The sequence below is a fragment of the Danaus plexippus genome, chromosome Z (genome assembly GCF_018135715.1).
Source record: "Danaus plexippus chromosome Z, MEX_DaPlex, whole genome shotgun sequence".
Lineage (NCBI taxonomy): Eukaryota > Metazoa > Arthropoda > Insecta > Lepidoptera > Nymphalidae > Danaus > Danaus plexippus.
Genome location: NC_083559.1, coordinates 5,118,031 through 5,138,688, shown reverse-complemented (window position 1 = coordinate 5,138,688; position 20,658 = coordinate 5,118,031). Strand labels below are relative to the sequence as shown.

Below are 20,658 nucleotides of genomic sequence, written 5' to 3'. Positions count from 1 at the left end.
ATTACACATTTTCAATGATAAAATAAAATTCAAAAGATAATGTATATTTTATTTAACTTTACATTCTGTTGTATTTAGTTTCAAAGATTTGATACAAATGCATTTTTTTTAATAAATTTACATCAACAACAAACCATTCTATATTTTTCTTCTGTCTAAATATTCGCATATAGGTTTAATATTCTAATTAATATTCTAATATTGCTAATCGCGATAATTATTAAAACAGCATCTTATAAGAAAACGATTCAGTTACTGCCAACATATATTTAGGTTGTTTAAAAATATTTAATATACATTAGCCGTATAAAACAGACGTATGGTGATTTTTCGCTGATTCCTAAAATACATAGATTAAAAGATAAACATTAATCATTATAATAATGAATAAAACTATTTCTAAATGTAAAAAATTAAACAGGAAAAAAGTGCTTAAAATTAATATATTCAATTAGTACCTATTCCATGGAATGCTGCAACTGTAACTGCAAAAATTGTCATTAAAGATGCTGGTAATAGGTATGACAAAATCAATAATTTTTAACAATATTTTAAAAATATGTTGCTCTTCTTTCAAAGCTGCATTTTTTTTTAGAGTAATCTAAAGTTGATTCGAAATATTATTTAATATCTGAAGCCGACAATTTTTTTTTTGGTCAAAACTAGTAAGTACATAATTTCATATTTTTAGCAGAACCTCTATTTCCTTGACTGATACTTTAAGTGCCAGACAACAAAAAACGCAATCTAATTTGCAGTCTTACACTCGATTTTCAAATGGAATATTAAGGGCCTATTTAAAAGTAGTTACTAGACCCACTTTAGTGGCCAAATATCCATCCATCCATCCAGCATGCATGATAGTTAAGCGAATTTTTGGTACTGTTTCATTAAAATTTCTTTGTAATTTGTCCAATGAAAGCTTTCTATAATAATTAAATGATTCATTGTCATCTAACTGTCCAAACTATTCCAGAATAAATGTAAAAGCATAAGAGTTTTTGGATTTTTTGCTGGAGATATTTAAAATGTCTGACAAAATATTCTGCCAATAGTAAGTGACTCCAACGTATCTAAAAATCAGATCTCACACAATAAGCAAGTAAAACTTTTACTTACCTTTAGCACTAGATACCTGGGAATTGGCCGTTGATATAAGTTTGCAGTTATATTTATGTTGACTGTAGACACTAATGACTAGACTTATTACATATGTTTTATCTATCAGAAATAATTAAGGCCTGGCTGCCCTGGGATCTTGCTCTATTATTTTTCATTATTTCAGGATTATATTTAAATCATACATCAAGTCTTTTTCATTTCTTTACATAGATCATTATATATATACTTATCAATGATAAAAGAAAACTCAAAAATAATTTTCAACACTATTTTTATTACATATCATGTGCTTCAAACATCTCGCCCTTGTATGTTATTGATAAACGTAAAATAAATACAGGGTTGAATGTTTTACATTAATTTTTATACCTTGTAATACAATACAAGTATTAGTACATTTACTAACTGTAACATCTATGAATGGTAAAATACAATCAAAAATCTAGCACTAAAAACAGCTGCTAAAATTAAAAAAGAAAAAAAAAATTAAAATTATTCAAAAAATCCTCAGTATTTTGTGTTACTGAGCTAAATACAAATTGAATACAGGAGAACTTAAGGTTCTTAATCTACATCAGCTGCAGTGAAGTATATAAAACATTAAAACTATAATACAAACATAGAAAATATTAATATTGTTCTCATCTGGAAGATATATTCGTTGAAATTTAAACAAGCTCGACAAATCTAGAATGAAAATTATGATACCATAATATGGCAAAAAAAAATATTAACAGGCAGATCACAAAATAATTTGCATGTATTAAAACTAGATTCGGATTCAGCATAGAGTTATAAAGATTTTATAAAGGTTATTATAAGATTACTCAAAAAATTAACTACATCTCAACTAGTTATTATGAGGCAAATTTATTTCATTCGAATATTTAAAAATCTGACTAGAATTACAGACCAATGATCAAATCATGTTTTCCAATATTTATATTGTTATTCACAACTCCATTCACTGTATTAGTACTAAGAGAAACAGCAAATTTACTATCTTATTTATTATCTTGACTATATAATATGTAATATAGTATTAAAAACATTGACCCTCCACTGGTTGATAATGTTGCTTATTCAGATATATATTGTAATTTAGTTACTACATTGTTTTCTCAAATATTGATATACATATAAGATATACACAAATTACACATAAAACATATAATATAGGTTTTGTTACACAATATTTTAAACAAAACATCATGTAATCAATTAAATGTAATGTACCACTAAAAGTAGGAACACTGTAATTATAAAAAGTATAATATTATACATATATTTATGATATATTGCATAAAAAATGTTCAAATATGATGATTCAGAGACAAGCTGTCTGAAAATAAGTATGAAGTATATTTTAATAAATTTAATATTTTTGACATTGTAATGGATTTAAATGTTAAAGTTGCACATGTGATGTATTAAAGTTTTATATAACAAAAATTGGGAACATAAATCAACAAAATATAACTAATATCACTATATTCCAATATGAGATCTAAAGAGTGCTAGCACGCGCACTAAATACTGTTAGGTGACATTATAATACAAGTTTAAAAGTTATTGAATATCACTCTAAGGCTCAGCAGAATCTATCTTGTACATATTATAAAAACGTAGCAGTTGAATTAAATCATACATTTTCATTTAACATAAAATAAATTAAAAACAAATATATAATTGAATTAAATTACTTCTATATTATTAAATTTATTCTTTGGAATATAAAAGTCAAAGAATAGAAAACATTGTTATAATAGAATCTTACAAAATTTTATATACTTTAATTTTAAAAAACACACCAAAATGTGTAACTTAGAATTTTAGGATACATACATTTTATGTAAAAAGCCATTTTATTGTAAGCAATTTAAGGTATTGGCAATTGTAACACATTTACCAATATATCATATTTTTATAAAACAAAGATGTATACATAAGTATTTCATAAAACTTCTCAACCTCAACTTCCATAATAAATTTCTATGTCATTAAATTCATGAATATTAAATACTACTAAAAACACTTACATAGGCTGTACAATAAATATTGTGTTTAAATTTCTCCTTAAACAAGCATTCACCTTGAGTATTTGAATAGCAAGAGCATAAGTTAACTTAAAATTATTAAATACATTAATTATAAAACAAAATTACACTTTAAAATATAATAAGCTGTTTAGAGCCTTGCTTTAAATTGAAATAATATTAAGCATACATATTATGTTTAGTTTTCAGGTTTATTTAAAAGCTTTGTGTTTTTTTAATTGAAATCACTTATTGAGGCCCTACCTAAACTTAGTTCAAATTATCCCACTTAAGTAGTACTCTGAAGTTTAGGCACTTAGGACCTTCTGCTTGTAACATTTCGTCTTTACTTTTTAAATATTGTGGTTTGTTTTATTTATTCATCTATACTAGAAGGATTATCATCGACGAAAACTGCATGTGACTTCATGTGGATTAAGAAAGCTAAAAGTCGATCTTTCTCAGCTTCATTTCCTCTGCAAAAATATCATACATAATGATCGACCGTCCAACGTGAGGTTGTAATTATTTTTTTAAATATGCAGTTTTTAGAAAAGTAAGCAAAAAAAAAATATACAAAGGAGTTTACATATCTTAGAATAAATTCTAACTTAAGCCCCACCTCAATATTGCTGCAAGTATAGTAAGAATCCTTTCTAAATTTGGAAGAAACGACTGGACTTTCTTATATAACAAAATTATTTAATTACTAATATTAATGTTCGTAACATTATTTTATATTTCACTTACTCGATGTCAATTTCTATAGCCAATATCGTATGATGAGGTTTCCCTTCTTCATCCAGCCATCTGCGGTTTAAAATAATTTTGATTATGCATTAAAGTAAATTAATAACGAAAGTGTGATGGGAGAGCAACAGGAAATTTGTGAGTTGGTTAGGATGGATGGATATACATGCATATATTTATAGAAGTTTGTCGTTCTTTCACATAAAAACTACTGAAATGGATTTTGATGAATCTTTAGAGTAACTTAGATATAAAAACAAGGAGAGGTCTACAATAAATTATACCAAGATCACGGGAAGTTCCGATCAATCGTAATGTGTATGAAGTGAAACACTGATTATTTAAAGATGTCGTTGCTCATTGTGTACTATATCGATTTTTTTAAGCACTCTATATACTTTTTTCGGAACCTAATTCCTGAGACTACAGAGACGAAGTCACAGACCAAAACTAGTTTAATGTAATTCTTTGAATATTTTGAATTAGAAAGTAATATGTATTAAAGTTATTGATACATTTATTATAGAATTGTCACTACAGACATGTCACCAAGTGATCCGCTGGTCGGTGCTGGAGCGAGTGCTCGCGGTCTCTTAGCCGGGTTGACGTCATTGCGGTGAGCCTGGGCCGCGCCGAGTGTACTTCGCGTCACGTGCCACCAGCCTCGTGTGGCCGCACCAACCCCGTCTATACGCTCTATACGAACCCACCCTGACAAGTGACAATGAACAAAATAGTACCGCAGCCAATATTAAGTATGTCTGTCTATAATAGAATTCACCTACCAGCTAGTGGGGGCTGGGCATCAGGCTGACAGTTGCTGCAATAACATCGGACTTGACCCCAAGAGACTGCTTGACGCAATTCCGGATAAGGTAGAACAAGGTAATTCCAGTACTTCAACACTAAATGTAGATGCTCACAACCTTCACCAAAAGCTTCCCATTCGCTCTCCAGACTCTGACCCTCGAAACCGTCCTGATCCAAACATAATATACGATTCAAATAGTTTAAATTCTCAATAGACAATGGCTCCGAATATAAATCATCGCGACGAGTGGATTCGTCTATCGATGATGATTGCTCTTCGGTTAAATCTGGCAAGTTGCCCGTTTCCAGTGTTAATGCATCCATAATTTCATTATCTAGATTATCAACATCATTCGCTTCTGGGTAGCGATCATTGTGTCTTATATTAGTGTCGCAGAACTGATCATGTAATTCATGATCGTCGTCCTGGCAGCCCGTGATGAATGTAAGCCGGAGAGCATCTCTAACGTCCATTGAATCAGACATGCGACAAAAATCGTGACTAGAATGACTTCTCTGTACGGTTCGAAATGACAAATCCTTGTTGTCATTGGAATGATTGAGGATAAGACTGTGATGCATGGTACGAACGGGAGTAATACTTTTAATTTCTTTATTTTTCATTTCATTGTCGGGAACAGTCGGTCTAGGGTGAGACGGCCCGGGCTCAACGTTAATGGGATCAAATACTTCGACAAGGTTATCTTGGCTGTATGCTTTAGTTTTTCGACGACGTTGTAAATCCACTCGTTCAATAATAGGAACGCTGTCGTCTTGTGAAGTTTCTAGATTCAATTCTGCCAAAGATTCTTCTTCTCTACGATTTTCCGCTATCACAGGTAAATCAAGGGAAGTCCCGGATACCACGGTGTACGGGTGTAAAAGTACAGATACCTAAAAAAAGTAAATAGACTCTTGTCACTACGGATATTACTTGTTATTACTTATATCGGTTTCTTAAAATAAAATTAAATCAATCTGTTCGTAATTTAATAACCAAATCAGATTTCTATGGAAGATAGCTACATACAATCAGTTTAGTTCTCTGTTAGTTTTTCCAATAAGGCAGATCAAGAAATGTTATCTTAGTCTTGGATATGTAACTATGAATCAATCTCAGGATTTTCACTTACCTGACAAACCTTTCCATATAAATCTATGAGTGGGTAGACGTGGCTATGCGTCCTAGGCACTGAGCCGACCACTCCTAAGACCACGCCGTCGATGTCCACCACAAGCTCGCTATTGAACCGGAAGTGGAGCGTCAACACTGACTGTTCGCATATATCTTCTAGTTCAGACGTTGTATGGGTTATAAGCTGTAAGTAACAGAAATCAAATTCAGTGCAATCAAGGTATAGTTAATTTCAATAGAATTTGACAATCTTGTAACTTGCGTTCTTATGTACAATTTAATATCAGTCCTGATAATAATTACATGTTTATGCACCCATCACTGTTTTTAACAATCTTTTCATCATTAAACAACTGTGTATATATGTTTGTTTTATAAAATTATTTTGATCACGAAATTTTCTTGCATTTATCAAATTGACACTATCATTACTCAACAAAGTCTATTTCTCTTTGAAAAGTGAATGTTGTACATGATAAATATATAATGAACTAGCTTTTGCCAGCGACTTCATCTGCGTTAGTTTCCAAAATAGAAATGTAAAGCTGACCGGGCGAACTCTATTCCTCTTTAAAGGCAGTAAATAAGATTATTTTGGATTTTATCAATTTATAATTTATTTTCGATCGTATGAAAAGTATCCTATGTTTTTTCTTGGTTCTAAGCTATCTCTCCCCTAATCTTCAGCATAATCCATAAAGCTGTTTTTGAGTTATAAATAGTGTAACTAACACGACTTTTATATATAAAGATATTTATAATCATTATTATTATAACATTAACCAACTCACAAATGTTAAAAAAATACAGACACTACAGTGTATTCAAAAACCCGAGATGAAACTCAGCTAAAACTGAGCAGTAAAATTGCATTTTGTCCTGGTATTTAGCAGGCGGAACTAAACATAGATAGCGCTATAAAGTACAAATTAAATGGTTTTTTTTTTCAATCGTTAGTGAGCTCGTAATACTTACTGACCTTGATGGATGGCATGGTCTTTGGGAATTTTTGTTTCCCAAGGAACCGTCAGCTCTATTAACACAACGCGCTTTAAAATTTTCGAATACAGAAATATGTCTGGTTTCTGGTATCACAGATATCGTCTGGTATTTTATATTGTTTTTCATATGTGTTCAGTAAAGTCCAATCCTGTGCAGCTTTAAGGATAGAGTAAGGGTTGACGCTTCATTTTAAAACCCTAGTGCCTTCGCTCACAAAATTTATTAATTGTTCGTTTGTGGTTATTTTTTTTCTTTGCGCTCTGGCTACAGAGAAATTAATCTTTTCACGTATGATTTTTAAAATCCTATCGTGACGACGCGAGTATTGACTGTTACTTAGGAGTACCCTACAGCCACCAACAAATGCTTGGCAGTTCTAACTGCCTCCCTTCAGATGGAGCAAGTTTTTTCGGTGCCTTTATCCCTCCCTTCTCACGAAATTACTCTGATCTGGGAGGATCATTTAGAACGCATTGAGATAAAATTTTAGCAGTGCTGCATTTCTAAACTCATTAAAAAACTCACTAATACATACTTAACAAAATATGAATAAATTTTAGTAATTTTTTATATAAATATTTTGATGTAATAATTAAGATTAAAGTATCTTAAAAGTATTCACGTTACTAGAGGCATAGACAAGTCTTTCTCAATAACAGCTGATCACCTTCGTTTACAAGATTGTTAAATTCTATTGAAATAAACTATATATTTGTTACACTCAACATTGATATGTATGGTATTTACTAAAAACTTACGAATCTTTAATGTATGACTAAATAAAATAACAGAACCTAACATTAAAAGTTCTATTAGGGTCCAGAGTATGAATTATATCGAATATATGCCTTATTTATTGTATTGTTAAATTCAAAACCGAATAAAACTTTCTCAGATTATAAACAAATTTGGTTTAAAATCGCTAATGATTTAGAGTTATAAAGCAGTATTTCGCTTGAGCCCAAAGAACTAGATTGATTGATTCCACAACTAGGTTTTTGGAATGATTGAGAAGCTGATGGAAAGTATCTCGATATAGTATATTATAGGACATATTAGAATATTATACATGAATCAAGTTGATTTGTTTGTCTAGGTAGGTAAATTCTTATAATTATTGATTTAGTTATGTGGTCTGCCAATAATTGCTTATATTTAGTTATGGTACTGACATTATTTCCATCGTAGTGTAAATCGCTGGACAGCAGCCAGACGGGCGGGTCGAGTCTCATGGCGCTCTCGGGCACGCCGTCGGGGAGACACGCTACGCCACCGATGGCCAGACTGCCGTCCCAGCTGGAGTCGATCTTGTCCACGCGGAACTGTTCAACGTAACGTATCGCGAATATTAATACTGACCTTCGTTACATATAAGATATAGTGCTCAATACAAATCATTTGCTTAAATGTTTAACGAGCCAAGAGTAGTAACATTTCGCTGACGAAAATAAGTATTGTTACTAAACTTAGAAAATCTTTTTACAGCATTCGCATGAGATGTTTAAAAAAATACTTTTAGAAGACTACTTACAACTTTTCTTTAACTTAATTTTCAAATTTTTTATTTAATCATAATATGTATTATATCTATTTCTAACTTTTTTATGTTAGGGTTTTCTGACAGATATCGCTTTTTAATGATAAGACCTCTTTTTGTACAGTGTTTTTTTATAGTGCTTTATTTTAAAATTGTGTAATAAAGAGGTTTTTATATTTAATATGATTAGCCAATTGCTAGTTTTAATTTAACCAACACGCAAAGCTATATATTAAAATAGATCAGTCATCATAAAACTTATACCAGTATTTATTATTAAACACACATATATAATGGATGTATTGTTTTAACTACATATTTTGATATAATTCCAAGGTTTAAAAATTACATTCGCGTTGCATTTAAGAGAAGTTTAACATTTAAAAAAAAGCTTTGGAAAATTTAAACGTTCTCTTATTATTATTATTAACAAAATTAAAACAACCGAATATTAAGAAAATATATTCGCATTATATTTAAAATTATGTTTTTTATCAATGAGATTGTATAGAGGAAGAATCTTAAAATATGTTATCTCGGTATAAGAGCAGCGTTACATTTAAATTCCATTTTAGTATATCAATGACTTTTCTTATTTAAATAGAAGAGTAAATGTTATTTTATTTCTGTACTTGTATGGAAAGTTAAGGTAGGTAGTAAGTGTGAGATGTTCAAAAATTATTTTTCGTTTGTATGAAACCATATTTAATGTTGTTGATAATTTGAGTAATTGTTCTATAATATTAGCATTCTGTGACATATTTTTGTCACCAAGTCCCTAATATTTTTTATGGCATATTATTGGTAACAAAAAAATATTCGTCCGTGATATAATTTGTTTTTTTTTTTATCTTATAAACCTATTTTAGTACCCCCAAAGTTATTTAACGATGAGGGTTGATTTTATGAAAATCACACAAACCTTCACTATTGGATTTTTTTTCCTAAATATTTGTAAATTTCTATAAATATTATTATTTCTTTTATTTACGTTAATAAATTGCCCGAGTGCAAAATGCTCACATAAATAACGACTACCACATTTATATAACAATTGCAAGGCATATCATTAAAGTATAAGTTGCATAATCTATATAAAAATATTTATATACCTATAACAGAAATATAAATTATAAACAAAAATATAATTTTCAATATCTTTCTATATTAGTTCTGATTTCTCATCTAAACTTCTGCACAGTTTTGGTGGGATTATATTTTTAATATTTTTGTGTTTCATATGATAGCGCTATAAAGTACAAATTAAATGGTTTTTTTTTTTCAATCGTTAGTGAGCTCGTAATACTTACTGACCTTGATGGTTGGCATGGTCTTTGGGGATGTTCGTTTCCAAAGGATCCGTTAGCTCTATTATCACAACGCGCTTTAAAATTTTCGACACCTTTGAGGATTATTTTAGGATAATCTCATTTCATCACAAAAGAAAATAACTCGCACATAACGTTAAAAATTAGAAATCATTAGCCGGAAACGTGTTATATAAGAAAATATTGCAGTGCTTTTATATGTATAACATAATCTAACAAGAAACTGGCGCAAGCATTCTCTCACACTAATATTGTAAACGCGAAAGAAACATTTTCATGTCTAAAGTACTCAAACCGATTGTGATTAAATTTTGAACAGGAAAAGTATATCGCACTTTTCAATCGCAAACGACATGTATAGGTTTACATATATAATTATACATAATGTCCAATCTCTCTGAGTTATAAAGTCGTAGGGTACATTAAAATTCGCCGCAAGCATATTCATACTTAATCAATATCAATTTAATACGTATTACATCCATATATTTCTATAGAGCTAATATTAGTTAGATATAAAAATTATTGTCTCACCCTGAATCTGTGACCACGTCTCAGCGGCTGACTGACGATAGCGACCGCGTCCTGATAGCCCGATACACGCATAGCGACTGTATCTAAAAACGAAGACATTTCTTACATCATACTATCAATTAATTCATGATTATAAAATGAGTATTTCATTGTAGTACCTGAACTACATAGTTTTATATTACGTCCGTGTACATAGTGGAAGGTGTATGGAAGTGCGGCTCGTCGTCTTCTCTCAACCGGTCCGACGGTCACCGCACTACTTGTCTCTGATTCTGAGTTCGACGTCTGCTCTAACTTCTCTGCTCCCGGTTTCAGGCATACATCGTTGGGGACTGCAACAATTTACATGTATACATGGATGTGAAAAATTAATTTTGTGATCGTTTATTATGAATACTCACTCGTCTGAGGTAGAACAGCTACGGGATTCCCTCTCGTCACTGCTTGTATCTTGTACACCGATCCGTAGATTTCCATCACCACATATACTTTCTGTAAATAATTTATAATACAGTTATGATATTGTACTAAGCCATCTGTTTATTTATTTTAATTTTTTGATTACACTTATTCCATACATGTGAAAATTATTATATGATCATGACGTCATCCACTTACATCGGGGACTTTCTCGAAGGCGACCTCTAACAGTTCACAGTTATAGTAAATGAGAACTCTATTGTCAGTGGTCTTCTTGAGTCCAATACGATCCCCCGGTCTTAGCCACTCGAATGACGGCACCATCACCTTGAGATCCTGCTGACGGCTCCCCGGCCTCGAATATCTTATATACCTACCTGATTTATGATAAATATACATATGTAAATAGATGTAGGAAAATAAAGTTCTTCATCAGCTAGGATTAATAATTATTATTAATTAATTATAAATCATTCTCAGATTTGTCTGTTTATCAAATTCCTATATGAGCTTGAAATATATATATATATTTTCATTAAAACAAAGACAAATGAACGTAAAAGTTTTATATTAGTTATTTTAAGTGAATTTCAAACGAACAGTTGGTATTGAATAAAACGGTCATTTAAACGAATATACATAAACGATGCTATATTTTAATATGGTGAAACAAACTTATGAAATTTCTAGAAAAAAACCTCTTAAAACATAACACGTTGTTGTGATATTTATTTTAAAACATTGCTTAATATTTTTTTTAATATGAATATACATATGAATATTTACCATCGATATAGGCCGTGTAGTGTGGTAGACATGCGACAGATGGCGGCAGACTGCTGTTGACGTGTGCGTTCAATATGTTGATATCAGTTACACCCATACGGAAGCTGCCAGCGAAACCGTACTTGCACTCCACGATTTTTATCTATAAATTATTTCAAATAGCAAAATCAGAATTATTTTTAAAGATATTGGAACAATGAAATAAATAGCTAACTAAAAAACAATGCTACCAATGTGGATGATTTCAATTACATATTAAATGGCTTACTTAACTTAATAAAAACTTTAGAATGCAGAATATATGTATATATCGATTTTTTCAGTAATATTATAATGAAAAAAAATTCAAAATTGAACTAATTTCATTGTTTATGAAACATCGATTTAAATTGAACTATTATATATTTATATACAATTACAGATTATATATATTTATATATATCTACAAATTTAATGACGTCATAACCAAGCCATGGTATTAATTCAAGAATTTAACTGTTCGTTAATAATATTTAAAAAATCTTTCAATATATTGTTGGTGTATTATTTAGTTACGTTTATATGAAAAAGTGGGAAAAAGTAAATTCAACTTTCCGTTCTTTATATCTGTGTTATTGTGAGATCAAACACCTTATAATAAATGGGAGGAATATTCTTGTATGATAACATTTGATTATTATTTATGACAAAAACCTCAAACATCTCGCTAATAGCAAGATGTGTGGAGCTGAACACTATCGCCGCCATGGGATCAGGCAAGTGACGCCACGCGATGGAGTAATCATTCAACATGCAGATATTGTCGCCGTAGTATTCAGAGAAGCTCCTGCAAAATATATTTTATAACATAATTTGCGTAAAAAATAATAATGTGCTTAATAATAAAGGTAACTTGCCAATAAGGTGGAGGCGGTGACGTCACTGCTCTTGAGTTGCTCAAGATCGAATTGTCAGAATTTGTGCAGCCGTTATAATTGAACGCTCTTTCTTCATTTTGTAGAATAGTCACCTGTCAACAAAAATCACATATTAATAATTTTTAAAAGTATTTATAAAGTAGGAATATATTATCTACGTTTGTTCAATATTGTTTAATAGAGAATGAAAGTTAACTGTTTATAATATGTAATATTTAGTTATATATGAGGATATAATCACCTGAGTACATTGGCCATAAAGATCTACCACGGCGTATATATTGAGATGTGGCACGTACCAAGCCTTGCCCATGTCCATACCGTCCAAGTAGTAGTGCAGACTGCGGTCCGCATGCCACATCATACCTTGAACAATATGAATTATTAGATATATCAAACCAAGATTTTTATGAATAATTTTATTATTTTCTTAGATGATAAATGTCTGTTCCTGAAGTTTTATATAAATTAGAATTATTGTAAATCCTTGCGTCAGGAGTAGAGGGGAGGTCTTATAAAACGAGATATGCCTATGAGCGTATAAGCCAGGAGCTCTGTATCCTCACGCTTTTCCAGTGTTTTATTCTTAAATCTTCGGACATAATAGTTTCAAAGTAGCTTTAAGAATGGAAATCTGTGAATACTCTGCATTTAGTTTAACGACGGAAACTGGTGGTCAGGGCATTAATCCTTTAGGTAATATCTAACATACGTTTCATTATCAGGAGTAGTACTTACCAACTCTACTGCCTACAGTCAATGTATCCAAATCTAGAGGGTACCCGCTACGAACACACTCCCCATCCTTCATCATAGCAGCACCGCTCAGTATGTACGTATCCCAGTTAAGATCTGTCGCCGTACCAGCTAAACCATTCGCTTCTAGATCGTCCGGCCGGATTGCTGTTACGCCTAGAATACAATTTTGAAAAAATAATAAATTTTCAGCAAACAAATAAAATAAGTGAATTTACCACTCGTTCAAAATATTTGTTTTGTTGACGCGAGAGGGACAAGAAAATTTTAATTACACAAGGTCGCCTGTCCGAGGCGTTAGAAAACAATTTTTTACTTCGTACAGAACTTTTTTAAGCATTTTATAATAAGAAGCAGCTAAACATTTAGTTTTTCTATTGTACATTTATACGAAAACCTATTATGAGTATAATTTAAATGAAACTAAGGTTTTTTCATTGTTTTGTAACTACATAATCCCGACGTATCAGTTCTTTACAGCAACATTGGTCATGGGCAGACGACATGAAAGTGTCTCCTTGAATCTTAGTTACATTTAAATGAATACACGCGAAAATCTTAGCTATCTTTATGTGTTATTATGATGATGAGGTAATTCTCGCCTATCTCCAAACTGCCGATCCAACAGTCCACCATCGAGTCAATCCTGAGTTCGAACATGTCGCACTCTCTCAGCGGCCGCGAACTGAACAGCACCGCGTCGTTGAACTCCGAGTATACCGCCGCCCTTGACGCTGTCAGCCGGCTGCGACTCAGACGAGCGTTGCGACCGTGCACGCGATGGAAACACATCTCGCTGAGGACATACACACATCGATTCACATATAAGAAAACTAAATTATATACTACGAATAAAACACTCACGGATAAATCGTTGCATTGGACTCCGTTGAAATAGGAGAGTCGGGCGAGTAGGTGGTCGGTGGTGAATAGCAATCCACTATTGTAGCCTGAGCCACACGACCGTACAAATCTATTGAACGAGAATTCCTTTTTATAACATCCGTTAATATCAGATACGTCTTATGTAGTTAAACTCATACCAATGATCCCAAAAACGTGTTCTGGTATATTAAAAGCAGCAGGCCCTTGATCGACTCCATTCACAAAAAAATGTAGAATGCCCATATCTTTTCGCATCACTCCTACAGTGTCCCCTTCCTGGTACACACAATACAAACAAACATTGTTTTATAATGTATGCAATTTTCAATTGTAGCAATGTTTCAAAACAATTACAAACATACCACTAATCTATTCAGATTTCTGACGTATTTTGGTATAATAATCATCGCGTCCTGTATAACGTCTTCACCGGACATGACCCAAGTGCCTGATCTGTAACACAAACAAATCGGCTTTTCTTTCGTTTCTATTCGTGCGTTTAAAAAATAAAATGACAAAAAACTAACTTGGCATTGCTCATTTTAAATGGAATTTTAATATCATTAGAAGTGTGCTGCGTGACTCCTATCTCAATGCTTCCAGCCCATTTGGGCACCACCAGATCGAGTCGCACTTGGAACAACTCGTTGGTACGTAGAGATCTGTTCGTCATCACTACGCCGTTGTTGAAGTATTCGAAAGCACTGAAATTATATAAAGAAAATTATAACCGCTCTCTCGTCTTAATAATATTATGTACAAAATGATACTTACTTAGGCCTATGAGCAGTCTTACCATCGTTAATAATAATAACATACGAATCACGCAGCGTATGAAATAAAAGGCTATCTTCATCTATCCTCGGTGTGAATCTACCTGAAAAAATAATTTCATAATTAGTAATTTACACTAACACATTGAATTAAAATACTTTTTATTTTATTATACTGTTTTATTTCACTTACTAGGAGCAGGAAGATCGGGTACAGTCGATACAGTGGGCATGTTGTTGATATTACTATCGATATCCTCACAAGGATCCACTATAGATACCTGGACACATTAAATAAAACTCATCAAATATAACCGATACTTAACCTAGACCTCTAATAGTTATCGTTAATATAGTAATGTTACCAAAATAATATTATATATTCCATACCTTGACTGTCATGCCATACAAGTCGACGACGCCCCATACTTGCTGCTCCACTTTATCGGTCGCTACACCTTGATCTATACCATTAATGAAGTAGTGCAGCTTGCCTGTGGACTTCCTCAGCATACCCACTGTGTCACCTTCCTGTTACGAATCATATCACATCTGACACGAGCGGACGGTTATACAAAACTTTATACACAGTATGCACTCTATTATATTATTTATAAACATTTAAAATGACATACATATATTGTACACATAAATCTAAAGTAATACACAAATAGATTTTCATTTCATTAAAACGAAAAATAAGGCTACAGTTACATCTGTATTCAAGCATCTGCTTTAAATAAGCATGCTCAATACAAGGATGTCTGGGAGCCACGGTAGTCACGGTAAAAATTAACAAATTTGAGCGTCTTTTCGTCGCCCCAGCGAGACATTTTGTTTGATGTTTTGTACGGGTTTTTGTTGCAAATGACTAATCGGAACTAGTATGCTTAATAAATAATAAGCAAACGTGTTTAGACATTCTTAAACCACGCCCCCTTACATCCGCGCCGCAAGTAGCATGCTTAAAAATCGAACGCCTGTCAATTTTAAAGCATGCTCCAAGTAAGCATGCTTATTTTAAGCAACACTTGGACACACATGCTAGTAAACAGCACGTGCTCAATTAAGCATGCTTTCGTGTTTTATATGAGCATGTGTAACTGTAGCCTTATAATAGTAGTTCATTTTGTAAATGATAATAATTTGGCAAGACACAGTTTTGTATTAAGAGTATACAAACATACACACATGCTCGAGATTACACTGAACATACCCGAAGTTCATCAAGATTGAAGTTCCCATATTCCATACATGTCCCATGTCCATTGAGCAACACCTTGCAACCCGACATCATAATAGTGCCGGTGTCGATGTTTGTCATAGTTGACGGGAAGCGAATGGTTGCCGGGTTGTGGGTTGTCACGCCGACCTTCAAACAATCGCAATTAAAATAAATATCAACAACAACGGCTCTATAAAATAACCGTTATTTCATTAAGATTCATAATTGCTTTCATTGTTTACAAAACATTCCATAAATTTAGAAATCGATTCAATATTTAAACATGTTAGCGGATAAAAGATGAAGTCTTTCATCAAAAGATATAATAAATTGATATTGAATATAAAAATTTCGAACTAATTTATACCTACTATATATTTTTTTATATATTAAGACATGAAACTGTGTTTTATGTTCAACACGTATTTCGATCAATGATATTAATTAAATAAATATTTTTAAAATAATTAACGGAACTGAAAACGAATTTATATAGCACTTAATTGATTTAGCCCCAATGATAATCTCGGTTCTACAATAAAATCATTTCAATGACATAAATCCTCAATGCATATTAGCTGTGACTTGTATGTATTCAACAGATACTAAATCGCGATCCACTTAATCTCTTCTTGTTTGATATGTATTAACGAATTAAATTTTGTTATAAAACTATTTAATTATTATTATATGTAATATAATTATACTTTCTTATATTCTAAACCTACTATACTTATGTAGTATAATAATAATAATAATTTTAAAAAAATCTATTATATACATGTAATTGTATCCGATCTTATATTAACAAAACTACCTCTATACTGCCACTCCACTTGTCCACCAGTCTGTCTATACGAATCTCAAAAAGCTCGTTGTCGTATAGCGGCCGGTGCGTCATAACGACGCCGTTGTTGTAATCGTCTAATGGTCGAGCTCTCTCCGCAGTCCTATATAACATTAAACATAACAATATAAACAAATACATAACATTATAATTAAACATAACCTTATAAACAAATATAAACAAATACGTTGGAAACATTTTAAAAATAATTTCTACCGAAAACAAGAGATGCTCATTAATGTGAATGTTCCATCTAAGAAACAAGAACTTCAAATAAAGCCCTTGTTTCCTACCCGGCAAAGTCATATTTCATGATTATATATATAACATTTTGAAAATAAACACTGAAATATTCAAAAAAAGTACCAACCAGAACAATGTTTTGAATGTTCACATGTGATGTTAGGAGCTTTTATTAGTTTGTTAATATTTTAAATATATATATGTGTATATAAAAGAATATAGAAACTCACTTGTTATTAGAAGAAAGTTTGACTAAAATTCCACATCTAGGATGGAAACGTAGACGATCATGAGAAGCTGTAAAAAAGAGTTAGCAATATAATATTAATTATTTAATAGTAAAATATATAAATACGTAAATTAATAAATAGATGGACATTTGGTTATGTTATATGAGATGAAATCTTTTATATCAGTTAAAAAAATGTTAAGACTATTAAAATGAACTGAATTAATGTGTGTCTCTTTCAATATGGTTACTATATAAATTAACAAAAACATTTATGTATACTTAACATTTATATATGCTGGTATTTTTTATACAACAATCATAAAATACCAACTGTGTAACATATAGCGTAGTATTTCAAGGTGGACAATTCTAAATCAATGTGTTTGTGGTTGATAGATATGACCTTGGCTTAATAAAAACATCTCCATCACTATCAATAGAATAATACATATAAGCTCAGTTATAGCTGACTTACTTATGTATACAAATATTATATACCTAAGATGGATGACGAATCGGGCATAGAAATATAGACTTCCTGTTGCTCCTTGGATGTCGATGATTCCGGTACAGCACTGGCTTCTTCGGTAGGTGTTAATGTATCATCATTGTTTGGATCTTCCTCAATCTGTAAAATTTCAGAATCAGTAATATTCTTATATATTCTTCTATTCTTCATACTTACTTCACAAAAGAGGCATTCACTTTCTAAGTTGGTCCCAATTGTATTTACATAAAATTTTATGAATAATTCATTATGGTCATTTAAAATATACCATAGACATAAATGAACTTTATTAAGCAAATATTTTATCTCATGTCTGATATGAACAAATAAATTGTGTCGTAATAAATTTCTTGCATTTTCTGTTCCATAAAGGAAGTCGGTGTTTATGATGCGAGATGAACTAACAGGGACCTAATCACAATAACCTTGAGTGTACATTGTCAGCTCATTGGTAATGAAACATGTCAAGGTTACAGCGGGACAACTATTAATAGTGTAAAGTTTTTACATATTGGTGTAATCCAGAAAATATTGCATTCATTCCATGTTTTATTATTTAAAACTTTAAATTTTTTATTTTTATGTACTTAAATAATAATAGGTATCAAAATATATAAAAGCACTGTAACATTATTGATTTTCATTGTAATAAACATATGAAACATATTTCAAAAACAAATACTTATTTTTATACTAAATTAAAGTTTTCTTTAGCTATAGATTTATAGCTCTGGTTAGTATATATAATAAAAGTATTGAAATTTTCCTACCTGATCCATACTACTCTCCATTATTGTTCTCATACCAGTTGTGTGAATTATTGATACTTGCACACACTGTCCGTACAAATCAATGACAGCAAACAATCTTGGGGGTAGATCACAAGCAGCCACACCTAGGCATCTACCATTTATATAAAAAAACAGCTCCCCCTGAGGAACAATAAATTATTATAAAAATTGACAGCAAACCTTCTTGGTATGGGATGTAGGGGAGTTATTAAAATGTTTATACCTTACAAGATCTCATAACACCAAGAGTATCTCCTTCTCTAAGTGTGTCTAGTTCAGGACCATATGAATTTACCAAAGTTATTCCATCTTTGACGATTGAGCTTCCGGACATAATCTAGTAAGAAAGAAGCATGGTATGATACAGAATTATTGCATTTCACACATTTTATTACTGCATCATAAAAGGATGTAAAAAAACATTTATGATTAATATCAAATATAGTCCAAAAAATATATATAATTTTAATAAGAGACAATCATTAAAATGTATGAATTTACCCATGCAGTATTACGAAGTTTAGTAGCAGTAGCAGGTAGTTCCATAAACTCAGGGTCCAAGGTGGTAACTCCAATTTCGAGACTTCCATTCCAAACATTAACCTTAAAATTATTGTCTATGAAAATAAACACTTTCAAGCGATCAAAATATTTTTGTATAAATATACTTTAAGATTGGTACAAAATATATATGATTAGACAAAAATCACATATTTAATGATGACACTGTATAAGAACATATTAAGTAAATTTAACTTGTTTTAAGATAAATTAAATAAGCTGCATAGCTAAATACAAAACCTAAAAGGATTTTGAGGCATGTTTCTTTAATGGAAACTATATTTATGAAACAATAAATCTTATCTAAATCACTGTGTCTAAATAACAAACTCTTATTTCTCATCTCTCAATTCAGTAGTTACTATTTCATATTTATCTGAATATAAATTAATTATATATAAATTAAATTTTTGAATGTTAGGTAAATTTAGATCATACAGTTGTAAACTTTGACAAAATAAATTGTGTGTTAGATTTTTATTCAAGCTATGTAACCCATTAAAAGGAAAATCATTCAAAAGAAAGGATTTACAGAATCTAATTCATAAAAAGGATCAACAAACACAATGATGTATATAAAAGTGATGAACAAATAGTTGTTATTTAAGTAACTATTTTTTCTTAAAAATGTTGTACTAATTAATGTATGTAAAATATATATTTTAAATAATTATATTGCTCACCTTTCTATCGATGCAAACTTCAAACAAAACATCATCTAAAATGGGTTCTGCACTTAGAATGAGACCATGATTAAATTCTAAAAAATTCCTTACAGCAGTTGTATTGTCATGGAGTAAAGTGACTCTGTCACCACATCGTCTGTGAAACCTCATTTTGAAGCCATGTCATGTACACTTCTTTATACAAAATATTCGACCCATTAATATTAATATCATATACGAAAAGTCACTTAAAGGAACAACACACATGTTATAAATTAATGCAATTATCAGCACCCATATCTCATTAATGATTATTTACTAATTACGTCAAACAGTATTCACGACGTTTATTGAATGACATACAAGACATTGCATTACATCTGCCCATTTTGAAAAAAGAATTTTCATTGCAACACAAAAAGACAAAATGATCCCAGCTCTGAAGCCTGAGTTTTACCAAGTTATTGACTTAAAAATGGTTCCTTTTTCCGCCCTTATGTGTTGCCACTTGATAGTTAATAATTTTTTTATTCAATGTACTGGATTCCTAATGTATTAGACATAGGCTAAAGTACTTTGAAAAAAGGGTTTTTCTATTCAAAACAAATATGTTTGATAAAATATATTTAAATTGATTTGTTCATTACTAGAATTTTCAAATTAAAATACATTATACTATTAATCAAATATTAAGATACGAATATTAAATGTAATATATTCAGGACCATAAAAAATAAATTTTAGGCATTTTCTTTTTGTTCATTAGTAAAAAATTAAACTAATTAAAATATTTCA

At 31.0% G+C, this 20,658-nt stretch overlaps 1 protein-coding gene and 1 long non-coding RNA gene across 3 annotated transcripts; one reads left to right on the top strand and one right to left on the bottom strand.

Annotated features, from left to right (window-relative positions):
• Positions 1–1,376: 1,376 nt before the first annotated feature.
• LOC116777130 (neuralized-like protein 4) lies at positions 1,377–20,338 on the bottom strand. Of its 2 annotated transcripts, XM_061526026.1 has the most exons (32): positions 20,190–20,332; positions 19,882–20,110; positions 19,139–19,240; positions 18,861–18,974; positions 18,617–18,778; positions 17,837–17,966; positions 17,337–17,403; positions 16,834–16,966; positions 16,008–16,163; positions 15,182–15,322; positions 14,985–15,072; positions 14,793–14,895; positions 14,546–14,722; positions 14,381–14,471; positions 14,177–14,294; positions 13,998–14,106; positions 13,736–13,929; positions 13,116–13,289; positions 12,619–12,743; positions 12,357–12,469; positions 12,154–12,286; positions 11,461–11,602; positions 10,873–11,051; positions 10,656–10,746; positions 10,413–10,586; positions 10,255–10,337; positions 8,028–8,177; positions 5,852–6,037; positions 4,694–5,612; positions 4,451–4,619; positions 3,909–3,968; positions 1,377–3,634 (listed from the first exon to the last, which is right to left on the bottom strand). In XM_061526026.1, the coding sequence occupies exons 2-32, from the start codon at positions 20,032–20,034 to the stop codon at positions 3,535–3,537; spliced, it is 4,836 nt and encodes a 1,611-aa protein (XP_061382010.1). In that variant the 5' UTR covers positions 20,035–20,110; positions 20,190–20,332; the 3' UTR covers positions 1,377–3,534. The 2 variants fall into 2 exon arrangements, with proteins under 2 accessions (XP_061382010.1, XP_032526399.2); XM_032670508.2 differs by having other exon boundaries at positions 19,882–20,338.
• LOC133319903 (uncharacterized) lies at positions 8,053–10,785 on the top strand. The gene is made up of 2 exons (XR_009753363.1): positions 8,053–8,186; positions 10,570–10,785. It is a non-coding gene; the product is annotated as an uncharacterized LOC133319903 (long non-coding RNA).
• Positions 20,339–20,658: the final 320 nt, after the last annotated feature.

Excerpts from the sequence above, each read along its gene's own strand:
- LOC116777130 (XM_032670508.2), bottom strand. The coding sequence starts at position 20,034 with ATGAGGTTTCACAGACGATGTGGTGACAGAGTCACTTTACTCCATGAC. Across the intron at positions 15,323-16,007 it reads TCAATCTTGATGAACTTCGG|GAAGGTGACACAGTGGGTAT; the intron begins GTATGTTCAGTG and ends GATTCGTAACAG. Across the intron at positions 11,052-11,460 it reads CTACACGGCCTATATCGATG|GTAGGTATATAAGATATTCG; the intron begins GTAAATATTCAT and ends ATCATAAATCAG.